This window comes from Macaca mulatta, chromosome 14, assembly GCF_049350105.2.
Source record: "Macaca mulatta isolate MMU2019108-1 chromosome 14, T2T-MMU8v2.0, whole genome shotgun sequence".
Lineage (NCBI taxonomy): Eukaryota > Metazoa > Chordata > Mammalia > Primates > Cercopithecidae > Macaca > Macaca mulatta.
The window spans coordinates 12517991-12530099 of NC_133419.1; the positions used below are offsets into that span (position 1 = coordinate 12517991).

General features: G+C 59.4%; 2 protein-coding genes across 12 annotated transcripts in view; one reads left to right on the forward strand and one right to left on the reverse strand.

Moving 5' to 3' along the window:
• SYT7 (synaptotagmin 7) overlaps positions 1-6396 on the forward strand; it is a 65775-nt gene extending 59379 nt beyond the window's left edge. For 5 of the 11 annotated variants that reach the window (XM_028833350.2, XM_028833357.2, XM_028833359.2 and 2 more), the window contains one exon: positions 1368-6396. In XM_028833350.2, the coding sequence (XP_028689183.1) occupies positions 1368-1472 (105 nt within the window). In that variant the 3' untranslated portion in view covers positions 1473-6396. The remainder of the gene's footprint in view (positions 1-1367) is intronic. The other 6 variants (XM_028833352.2, XM_028833354.2, XM_077962633.1 and 3 more) reach the window with 2 other exon arrangements.
• A 2630-nt stretch (positions 6397-9026) lies between these two features.
• Positions 9027-11291, reverse strand: LRRC10B (leucine rich repeat containing 10B). Its single transcript, XM_002808066.4, has one exon. The coding sequence runs from the start codon at positions 11039-11041 to the stop codon at positions 10163-10165; it is 879 nt and encodes a 292-aa protein (XP_002808112.3). The 5' UTR covers positions 11042-11291; the 3' UTR covers positions 9027-10162.
• Between the last annotated feature and the right edge of the window lie 818 nt (positions 11292-12109).

A 12109-nucleotide genomic window follows, 5' to 3' on the forward strand; every position in this document is an offset into this window, starting at 1 on the left:
GGGCAGTCATGGGAGAAGGGGAGATGCCAGGAGTGAGTGAGGGGCACACACCTGGGCATTACCCTGTGTAGGGGAAAGGGAAAGGGGGACTGGATACCCACAGGGAAGGGAGCTGAGTTGGAGGCAACCCTCAGACAGATGGGAATGGAGAACTCACCTGCTGGGGTGAAGGAGGCAATCTGGCCTGAAAGAGGAGAGCTAGCCCTGCCTGCCATCGGGTATGGCACGGGGAGTATGACTGGCCAATCTGTGGTCACAGGTGGGACAACTCCCCAGGACATTGCCACTCATACTCCAGAGAGAGTATGCGCCCCTGCCTGGCCAGGGTTCAGGTCCCGCCGATGCCCCTTTGACCAGCTCAGCCCAAAGGCCAAGTGACCATATCTACTTTGATGTTCTTTTGAAGCTTAGCCTTTTGGAGTTGGGTGTCCCTTAGATACCGATTAGGGCTCCTTTTGAAACAGTCCTACCTTCTGTTGGCTGAACCAAAGCAAACGTGGATTTGTTCTCACTTCGGCCTGGGTAACTTATGGAGCCCAAGGATCTCTGAATCCTTCTGACTCCCGGCTCCTGCTCAGCCCCTGGAAGCCAAGAGTCTGCCCCTTGTCTGCCTGGCATCATCCAAGGCTGTAGGTATCATGCTGGGCTGAGGTTGCAATGGGGGCAATGCTCATACTCTTATTCGCCCCCAAGTCCCAAAGCTGAGGTCAGCGGGGCCCATCCTGGGGGTTCTGGGGGGATTCATGCATGCAGCCCCGTGAGGCTGTGAAGCAGGATTAGGCCGGTAGCGTAGAGCTCCAAAGACCTGGATTTCAGTCCCTCTGCGCCACTTATAAACACTGTGACTGTGGGTAAGTCTCTTACCTCTTCGTACCTTAGTTTCCCCATCTGAAAAATGGAGATGATCGTATAACCCTACCTCGCCGTTGTAGGATTGGATGATCGCTGTGTATAGCTAGTGTATAAGTCCCTAGCTCAGTACTCACATGCAGCGAGCGCCCAGGAGCTGGGAACAATTATAATTAACGGGGGCTGGACAGCACCCAACAGATAGGGCAGGGAAGGCCGTGGAGACGATCTGCCTCCACCCCCACCATCCAGACCCCACCGCAAAGTAGGTTGGCAGTCTAATTCCAAGAGGTCAGGCGTGCCCAGACTTGGAGGTGTGGGGGTAGACAACCAGGAAAATAGACCAGGCTGGCCGGGGAGGGAGGAGGGCGCCTCTGTGGAGTAGGTTGTCACAGCATGTGGAGGTTGGGGGGCCACAGGCTAGGGCATCATGGTGGAGTTGGGGTGTCACCCCTGTGGGGGAAAGGGCCAGTGCCCTGGAGCCTGTGCCAATGCCATCCTCTCCCCTTTCTCCCCAGATCTACCTGTCCTGGAAGAGCGGGCCAGGGGAGGTGAAACACTGGAAGGACATGATTGCCCGTCCCCGGCAGCCCGTGGCCCAGTGGCACCAGCTGAAGGCCTGAGTGGGGCCAAGGGAGGCCCAGGGGGCCGAGGGCCCGGGTCCCCATCATGCCCTCACCACTTTATGCACAACGCCCGGCCTGAGCCCCCTGCCATAGGGAGGGGAGGACCCTGAGGGCTCAGCCAGGGAGGGGTCCCAGGACTCAACTGGGCCCCGTGTCTAGGAAGTACCAGCCCCGTCCCCCACGGTCCAGCTTGGGGGAAGGGGCTCTGGGAGGCATTTTCCTGCTTTGCCCCTTTTCTTCCTGACTTACTAATACTAAAGAAGTTGGGGGACCTCGAGAGCCAGACGGCCAGACAGGCAGACCCCTCCAGAGGCCCGCCAGGTGGGCATGGTCCCCCGTTTTCTTTAAGGCAGCACCTGGAGTAGAGAGAGGCCACTCCCTGTCCAGCCCCCGAGGTGGACCCAGGGGAGGGGAGGCTGAGGCGTTTGGCCCCAGTCTGGCCAGGAGAGGCCCGTCCCCAGGGCAGTTTCAGGTGCCAGCTGGGCCCTGAATGCCGAAGACAGTATCTAGCCCGCTCCTGGGTCCTGGAGCCGCGGCCCTTTGTACTTGTGTTGTGTCCATTGTGTGTGTGCGTGGGGACAGAGGCCTGGAAGTGCGGAGGACTATGCGGAGAAGGCAGGTTTCGTGAAGGCCAGGCAGGGGTGGAGGCCAGGAGTGTGAGAGGAGAGGCCCGTAGGGCTGAGTGGGGTAGGGTGAGGCAGAGGTCAGGAACAGAAGAGCGGCAGATGCTGGAGCTGGGCTGAGAGCTGGGCTGCCTCCTGCCATCCCCCCATCTCCTCCCCTTCTCCCCTTGGTGCCCCCTTCTGCTCAGAATCTGAAATAGCTCCTTTTTCAGCAATTTCATCTCTTGAACACTGACTCACACCTTTTAGGCACCTACTGTGTGCATAGCATTCCACCAGGACTCATCTCCCTTCCTTCTCAAGGGGTCCTGAGCCCTGACTAGCTTTGCCCTAACTCCTTCATCAAAAGACCCCCCGCCAGCTTCCCACACCTCATACGCAGCCACATCTGCCCTATTCTCCATGCTTTCCAGCTTCCCTGCCCTTCCTCGTCTCTCCCTGCCTGTGCAGACCCCCACCCTTCTTTCCTCACCCCTCCATCCCCCGATGCTTGTAGGCCTTCCATTCATTCCCTCTCATCGTGTGTAGTCTCTGATCTTCCATCACCTGATCTTCTCCAGGACTGTCTTCCCACCCTCCCCACTCCCTGGTCCCCGGGAGCAGCTCCTTCTGCCTGGCTCACTCACAGTGCAGGGAAAGGAGGCAGGGAGAAGACGAAGGTTCTGAGAGTTCTGAGGTTGCCACACACAAAGAAGCCGTGGTTTCTCTGCCTCAGCCACTGATGAGACTAGAACTGGCTTCCCCCTGGAGATGGCAGATTTCAGGCTGATCCCTGCTTAAGCCCTCTCATCCCCACGCTGGTCCTGGTATTGATAAAAGACCCAGCTGGTGACAAAGCCTCCAAACCTGGGGGTCCATGAGCCTGGGCCTGACATTCCAAGAACCACCGCCAGGTGGCGCCAAGCCCCCACAGTCTGTGGCTTGGTCAGCCCACAGTTCCACCCTGGATGGGCCTGTGACACCCCAAAGAGAAGAAGGGGACTCTGGATAGGGTCCCCACATCCAGGGCGTGGGGAGAGCATAGGCATTTGGGAACCATTTTCCTTTGGTCGGCTTCCCCTTGAGCTGAGCATTCTGCTTGCTGCAGTAGATGGGTCGCCTTTTGCCCATAGCGAAATTTTCTTAAATTGAATCTCACACCCCCACCATTTCCTCTCCCTGGGATCTGGAAGAACATCATACATAGTAGGTGAATCGTTTTGTAGAGTGAAGAATGCTAATGTAAAGCAAATAGTCACCCACGTTCCTTGTAAATCCAAATGTTCCTATATTGTAGCTTTGCTTAAAATGGGGTCGGCCCCAACTGCACCCTCCTCTTTGGCGGGCTGGGGAGCGGCCCCCAGCAGGGACGGGAGGGCAGCGACCCCGAGGCCACGTGGATGTGGGAGAGGGCGTGGTGGGAAGTTTTGAGTGGAGGAGGGGATCTGCCCTTCTCCACCCCTCCCTTGGATCCGCCTCGGTTTCCTGTTCCCCCACCACCACCCGCCTGCCCCGCGGAAGACTGCCCAGTGAGCGAGCCCCCGCCTCCCAGGCCCCTTCGCCTGCTAGGGAGGCCCCTGGGAATCCAACCAACTTGTATCGAGTGGGCGGGGCAATGGCTTCACCTTTTCCCGAGCCCCGCCCATGGAGCTCTTAGCCAATCCTATGCAGAGAGCATCTCCTGGCAGGGGTCTTTTCCCAACCAGACCCCATCCAGGCACATTGGCGACCAGGCTTGGGCTTCCCCAGCTCCCCCACGTGCAGGTGGAGCTCTGGGATGCTATGTCGGGGCGGCAAGCGGTGGGCCAAGGGCTGAGTAGGCTAGCACGGGAGGCAAGGGTGGTATGGGATGGGGCAGGGGTGGTCTAGGGTGATAGGAGAGCAGGGAATGGGGGAACTTGAGGGTGGGGGGAGGGCACTTGGAGCCCTGTCACCATCCCAGGACTTTGGGCAAGTCACCCGCACTCCCTGGGCCTCAGTTTCCCCATCTGTAATATGATGGTAATAATACTTCACCTACCTCACAGGGGAGGTTGTGAGGCCACCATCACCTGACCTGAGGGTCAAGAGAGAAGGTGCTACCCGTGAGCAAAGTGTAATTAGCGAATCCTGACAGCAAGGCCCACCTGCCCCTCCCCCTCAGAGCCTCCAGAGCTAGCCGAGGCCAACCCAGGCCCATCTGTCTCTTCACTGTGTCGCAGGCCCCTTCATGGGCCTCATCTGCCATCTTTGTGGGTGCCCTAGACTTAGTCCTTATCTTGTCCTGGTTTCCTTTCTTGTGGCCATCTCCCCACGAAACTGCTGTATAAATTCCACCTGCCCCAGGACCCCCACACCTGCCCTCCGGCACCAGATGCCAGGGAAGGGACAGAGGAAAACAGCCACAAACAAGCCAGGGGCCTCCCCTGAGTCCGCCAGGGGTGGGGATCGGTGGCCACTGTTTGTATGTCCTTGAGTGCAAATGTTTTATAAAAAATAAAACAAAAACCCACCATCACCAAAAAAAAAAAAAAAAAAAAAATTTGCAGCGAAGAGAAATGAAGAAAAACTGAAGAAAAAAAAAAAAAAACAGGAAAAAAGAACCATACAAAATTTTTCCACCACACATACCCTCTAAGCCAGCAAGATTTCCTCTTTGCAAAATCATATTTTTGTGGGAATGGGTCCTGCTTTTTGTGGCAAGGCCTGTTCTGATTAATAAAGGATCGTGAAAAAGTAGGGCCTTGGCTGTTTCCTCCTTGGGTCCCAGCCCTCCCTCACCTCCCCAGGGGCAGAGGCAGTGGGGTGAAGGGGATGGGGGCCCCGGGGCTGAGCCTCCCCCTCAGTGTGTCACCTTTGGGATTTGACTTCACTGGTGACCAGGCCCTTCCTGAGCGTCCAGCCCATCCTCAGATCTCTATAGAATATGATCCCACCGGCTTCCCAGAAAGCAGAGAGGCAGCTACATCTCCCAGATCAGGCCTGACGCAAAGCTTTTTGGGAGTAGAGTCCTCTAGGCCTCAGAGGTGCCCTCCAGGGTCACCCAGCCTGATGTCCCCTCCCTCAGTTCCCAGAGGACCCTCACCACCCTTCAAGGCAGCTCAGACAAACCAAAGGGGGACGCTCCAGTTTTCCCACTACCACCCACGGGGCCACTGTAGTTTCAGGCCAGCGCCTCCTTCCTGGTCCCTGAGGTGGGAAAAGGAAAGATAAGGAGCTCTGTGTCTGTTGGCTGGAACTGTGGCTTCTCTCAGCCCTCTTCTACTTTTGTTCTTTTAGAAAAGTCTTTTCTACTCAATAGAACAGGTTCCAGCCTGAGGTGTGGGAAGCTGGGTTGTAATCCCTTCTCCAGCCTCTGTGGCCCTGGGCAAGCTCTTTTCTTCCTTCCACCTGTTTCTTCTGACCACGACAAAGCAATAACCATCCCCATCCCCTGCCCTTTCTTCCCCACCCAGCCCAGGGGAAGCTGAGCCCCCGCAGCTCTCAGGGTACTTCAGAAGGAAGGTGCTACATCTGTTTCAGACACAGGCACAAAAGGAACGAGCACATCCCCGTTGTCATGTGTCCACCTGCTGGCCCCTGGCCCTGCCAGGAGTGAAGTGGGCCATCCCATCCGCCCCCTGCTCCCAGCACCTGGGGCCAGCAGCTGCCTCCTGGAACTGCACTAAGTACCCCACCCAAAGCTGTCTGTCTCTTGTTTCCCCACAACCTGGTTTAGATAGCCCTTCTGATCTCTGTTCCAGAGATCGGAGGAAGCCCTGGGGTCAGGTAAGTAGCCTCAGGGGCGCCCTTGGCCAGAGCTTCTGTTCAGGCTTTCTCTGTGAGAGCAGCCCCGGAAAACGGAGCCTAAGTCAGAGACAGCCAGGCCCAGCACAGGTGGCAGTCTCTTGCTGCTGGCTCGGGCCCTTCCCTGGACTTTTTGCCTTCCTCTGTTTTTACTTCTCTGGGTCTGTCTTCATCCACGCCTGATCTGAGATGCTCCCCCACCTCTCCCTGTACCTGGGACCACCGCCCTCTGGTGTTTTCTTTCTCCTGTGAGTCCCCCCGCCCCCGGATACTGCTACTTTCTGGAAGGCCATCCTGGGTTACGTCCTGCGCTCCTCTCCCTCCCCCGCAAAGACAACCAGAAAGACAAGGCTTGAGCACGCCGATGCCCCCGCTCGTGGCTTCCCTGACCATCTGTTTCCCGTGAAGACGCCCCGCTCCCCGTGTCTGTGTCCTGTGTGTGTGTGTCGTGTCTTGTTTAGATTGTGAGCCCCCTGGGCAGGGATCCCTGTCTGCATACGTGTTCCCTGTGGCACGCCCGGGTGTGCTAATAAATGGTCATCTTCAGAACAAGAGCGCCAGGTGTCTTGAGGAAGCTTTGGGACAGATGGCTGAGTGAGCCTGTGTGGTGGCACTGGAGGCAGGGAGGGACTTCTGGGCAGGGCCCCCAGCTCCAAGAACCTGTTCTCCCCCTTTCCTGAGTCCCATGAGGGTGGGTGGGAAGGGGGTGAGGAATGGCATTCACGAGGCTGGAAAAAGCTCAGCCCTGGGTCTCCGCTGCCACACCGGCCAGCAGGGGTGCTTGCCTGGAGGCTGGTGGGGGCGGGGGCCTCAAGAACAGGTGCAGTTCTCAGCCATTCCACTCACAGACCTGACTGCCAGCCAGGGACTACGCAGCTCTTCTGTGAGCACTGGGTTGGGAGTCCTCACACGGCTTATGGGTGAGTCACTCGCCCTCCCCACCCTGTTTCTTGCCCTGCCGCCTCCTCTGCCTTTCCCTCCACTTGGTTCCCACAGCAGGAAGGAAGCTTCTTGCTCTGACCGCCAGCTCCCTTGGCCTCTGCCCCTGAATCCCTGGTACAAACATGACTCTTGCGGAATTTCCCTACCCTATTCCCCCATGGCCTGCCCACTTCTGACTGCCCCGGAACGATGTGGGGAACCGCAGAGGCAGCCCATCCATCCCATCCCATTGTTAAAGCGTCCCTTCCAGTCTCCCCTGCCCCCTGCTCCCCGGAGGCCAAGTGGGAATCACAGGAAGTTGTGGGTGGGGGAATGCTAGGACTCCTAATACAGTGCTCTCTCTATCACCAAGGGGAGCTGTGACACCCAGCTGTCCCTGGCAGTAGCTCCCTCCCTACTCACATGGAGACAGAAACCCTCAGTCATGCTCTATGGCATCAGTACCCAATTTAACCACATTCAAACTTTCCAGAAGGGACTGGCTTCTGAGGGTGTAGAGCAAGTGAGTAGCAGAGCCCGGGACAGAGCCCATTCCCATTCCTCGGGGGAGCTCCTGCTCAGCTGGCGAGTAGTCACGGCTGCGGGTGCCACGTTTGACAAAGCAAAAGGGTAGGGCCCTGAGTGCCTCAGGATGTCCCAGGGGGACTCGTTGCCATGACTTTGCCCCAACCTAGAGTCCTCAGGTGAGAGCAGCAGGGATGAAGTACAGGGAAACAGACCAGACAGAGGGAGGAGACCTGAGCTCACTAATGACAGCAGTTACTGCAAGTGACCATGGCTGCCTCTGCACCCTCCTGCTCCTGTGTCTAAGGTTTGCATAAAGGAAGGTAGACAAACCCCTTGCATCAAGTATTGAGCTGCAGCATCAGATCTAAATAAACCCAATTCCTTGGGCCAGGTGCAGTGGTTCACGCCTGTAATTCCAGCACTTTGGGAGGCCGAGGCAGGCAGATCACATGAGGTCAGGAGTTCGAGACTAGCCTGGCCAACATGGTGAAACCCCGTCTCTATTAAAAATACAAAAATCAGCCGGGCGCGGTGGTGTGCACCTCTAATCCCAGCTACTCAGGAGACTGAGGCAGGAGAACCGCTTGAACGTGGGAGACAGAGGTTGCAGTGAGCCAAGATTGTGCTGCTGCACTCCAGCCTGGGCAACAGAGGGAGACTCCATCTTGGAAAAAAATAAAATAAAAGTAAATAAATAAGCCCAACTCCTCATGTACAGATGAAGAAGCTAAGGCCCAGGGGGGTCGTGACTTGCTCAAGATCACTTGGTCAACAGCAGAACTAGGCCTGGAACCCCTCTTCTGATTCCAGGCCCAAGGGTATTTTCCCTATGCTGCGATACAAGTGGCAGGTCAAGAGGACAGTCCCCAGTCAGCTGCAGCTCCTACCCCACCTGAGTGATCATCAAATTACTTTCTCCAAGTTTCCAGACCCTGGAAGGCCCACTGGCCCTGACGGAACCCCAACAGGGGGAGCTATGGGAGGGACAAGGTCTGCAGCAGCCAGGCCCCAGACCCGCTTCCTCCTCGGGAAGGAGGCAGCCTCCGATCTTCCCCACCCACTTCCTCTTTCTGTCCATTCAAGGCCTTCACTCTCATTTGCAAGCTGACTGCCCCAGATCCATGCCCAGCCTCCTCCTTAGCCAGGGCCCAACCCCGTGTGCCCACAGAGCTTCTGGGCAGGGCCTGACCTTTTGGCCTGGTATGCCCCTGTTGCCATGGTGATGAAGGCCTGGCAGGATCTTCTCCCATGAGATGGGCCTCCAGGCTTGGGGTTTTACAACTTTCTTCCTTTCTTTAAATCGTTATTCTTTTCCTGAACAAGGGGAGAAAGAAATGCCAAAACAGAGCAAAAAGAGACTAAGAAGGAGAGAGACAGAAAGAGGAAAACAGAGCGAGAGAGATGGAGTCATGGAGGGGGTGGAGGGGCAGCGCCAGTGAAAGAATAGAGAACGATCTGCCCAGCTTGAGGGTGATTCAAAAACATACAAAATCTTCTGCAGAATTAAGCAGTGAGATTCCGCAAGACAGGACAGCAGCCTCGAGGGGCAAACGCCACTGCTGACGACAGTACTTGTTCCCCAGACAGCACACAACAGCTGGCAGGGTCAGTCTGACATGGAACGGGAGGTACGTGGGGTGGGGGCAGTGCCAGAGGGAGTCCAGGGTCCCCACAGCAGTGGGTTCCGGTGCTCCCAGGGATTATAAATAAACAGGCACATGGGAAATGCACATTCTTTCTCCAAGAAATATAATTTATGTTTACAGCCAGTTGTTTTTTCTTCTCCCTAAAGAAAACATTACCATGTGGGGCTCCGGCCCCAACAGTGTCCCTGAGTGTCCTTGGCCCTGGCTCCCTCGTTCCGTTATTGCTTGGATGAGGAAGATCTGGCTCTGGGAATTGCAGAGCAAGGCCCCTTTCCTCACCCCCTCGGGGCTGTCCCTGGTGACGGAGTGGAGGTACAGAGTGCCAGTCCCGTGCCAGCCACCCTGGCTGTGCCCATTTAAGGGAAAGGAGAGTGCAGGCTGTGGGAGAGGCGCTGAGCAGCCTCCCAGAGCAGAGAGCCCCTCTCTGCGGTGCAGGAGGCCCTGGAGGCACGGTGGCTTCTTTTCAAACTTGACAGTTGGAAGGCTCAGGCTATGGGGTGGGGAGTGGAGGGGGAGCTCCCTCTTCCCAGCAAGATTCCAGGCACACGCTGGGAGGCTGGGAGAAGAGAACAGAATAGGGTGGGGGTGACCCCCTGCCTTCTGTGCCCCATACGAATCTCAGGGGGCCGGGGAGGGAGGTATGTACTCAGCTCTGGTGGAGGGGTGAGGGCAGCTTCGGTGCTGGGGCCCCCATCTGTTTCCCACTTCTATTCCGGGCACCAGCCCCACTCCAAGCCCCTGCTCCTGGGCCAGGCCCTCCTCCCAAGGGCAGTCCGACCCCACACAGGCAGGCAGTCCACCCCAGAGGTAGCGGTTCCTGCCCTAGAAAGGGTGGGCCTAGGAGACCCAAACCCCAGAAGGAGGGAGGGTGGTGGGCGCCCTGAATCCAGACTCAGCGAGACGTGAAAATTCTGTAACCCTCAGTGACCCTGGTTCCAGGTGGAAGCTGGCGCCTCTGTTATCAGTGGCTCCATCGGGGACTGGACCCAGCCCAGACTTCTTGGTCTGACAATTGCCCACAGATCAGCCAGGGGATAGTCAGTCCTCTCACTACCTAGGAGTGTCTGAAGATGCGCCCCTGCCCTGCCTATGCTCGGCAACTCGCCAAAAGTGGCCGCTCCATTGCCCCAAGTAGGGGCCCGCCGGTCCCGCAGGCCTAAGCAGCCAAAGCTTCCCAGAGCCCCTCCTCTCAGAGGGGCTGAAGCCCGTCAGCCAGAACATAGGTTCAGGTGCCCAGTCCTGGAGCGGCTTCCAGGGCGCGGAGGCTGCCCCTGGGGGCGCCCAGAGCCCGGGAACCAGCGCCGCCTATGAGCAGGTCTTCCTCCTCCTCATCCTCAAAGGCCCGCGCTGGGCGCCGGGGCGGAGGCCGGTGCGTGGGCTCGTCGCGCTCCGCCATGCGCTCGACGGCGCCTTCGCCCACGAGGAACACGGTGTCCGCGACGCGCGGAGGCCCGGTGACGGGGTTGTGGTCGTAGGAGAAGACGCGCAGCGCGCGCAGCGGGTGCAGGTCGGGGAAGCCGCCCAGGCGGTTGCGGTCGAGGTCGAGGATGTGCAGGCGGCCCATGCGCAGCAGCGCGGGCGGGAACTCCTCGAAGCGGTTGCCGTAGAGCCAGAGGCCGCGCAAGCCCGTCATGCGCGGCAGCTCCGCCGGCAGCGCGCGCAGCCGGTTGTCGCCCATCTGGAGCGACTGCAGCGCCACCAGGCGCAGCAGCGGCCGCGGGAAGCGCCGCAAGAAGTTGCCCTCGATCCAGAGGCAGCGCAGGCTCTGCAACTGCGCGAAGTCGGCGGGCAGCGCCAGCAGCCGGTTGCCGCCCAAGTAGAGGCGCGTGAGGCGCGGCAGGCGGCAGAGGCCGTCAGGCAGGCGCTCGAGCTTGTTGAAGTCCAGCGCCAGGATGCGCAGCTCGCGCAGCTCCTCGATCTCCTCGGGCAGCTCGCGCAGCCCCGTGCCGCTCACATACAGCTTCTGCAGGCGGCTCAGCGCGCACACGGCGCTGGGCAGCCGCCGCAACCGCCGCCCGCTCAGCTCCAGCTGCTGCTCGCCGCTGCGCAGCTGCTCCTCCGCGTCCGACGGCAGCTCATCCGGCGTGGACTCGGCGATGCCCATGGTCACGGGCCCCGGCCGGGGCCGCCACCACCGCCACCGCCCGGCATCGCCCCGCCCCGGCTGCCCCCCGGCCGCCCCGACGGTGTCGGAGCCGCGCCGGCCTCCGGGCCCCCCGCCCCGGCCTGCCCCCGCGCCGGGAGGGGGGCCGTGCGGGGCCGGGAGGAGGCACCCACTTGGGGCACCGCCGCCGCGCGCTGCGCTCCACCGCCCGCCCTCTGGCCTCCCCCGTTGCCTCCGCCGGAGGCCGACTGGCTAGGGTTCGCACTGACTCGCAGCTTAGCGACCCGTCTCCCTGGCAACCCCGACGCTCGTGCGGCTGCCAATGAGGCGGAGGGAGGGCGGGGCGGGGCGGGGCCAAGGCGCCACCCGAGCGGGGTCCCAGCGCCGGAGCCCGCCCCCTACCTGCCCATCCAGCCCACCGCAGAGAAAGCGCAAGCCGAGAGATTCCCCTCCGGCCAAGCCTGGCACTGAGACCCGACGCCCGACGCCGTTTGGTGTGCAATTGTGTGCGCCCCAGAGCCGTGGGTCCAAGAGGAAGGCCAAGGAAACGCCGGCGGTGGATCAAAGACGCCGTACTAGAGGCTCACAGGGAGGGGCTGAGGGGCGCGGTCACTGCCGGTCATTCACGTCCAGCGGCGTGCGGCCGGCCTACCTGCTGTGATCACTTCAGTGTAGTAACTCGAAACTGTGTTACTGTCTGGCCCTTTTCACATCTGCTGGCTTTACCGGGATCCAGGGCTTGGCTCCGCCCTGCCTAATTGCCCTACAGCTTCCTCATTGCTAAACTCACAACCCTCTCTCCTGCCAGGATCCCTCCACCGACGCTCAAAGTCTGTGTGTGGCTGCAATGGACAGAGGACTGGGACGTGTGAACGCCTTTGAGCCACCAATCATGGCCACTCGCATTCCATGACTCTTCCTTTGCCTGCTACCACCAGCAGCTGTTCCCCACTGCCTTCTCCCCCCCACCTCCCATCGGGAGCCCACCTGCCGGAGCTCCTGGCAGAAAAGCACTGGCTGCCACTGGCTTCGAGCACACGTGTGCCCAGCACTATACTGAAAGCATTG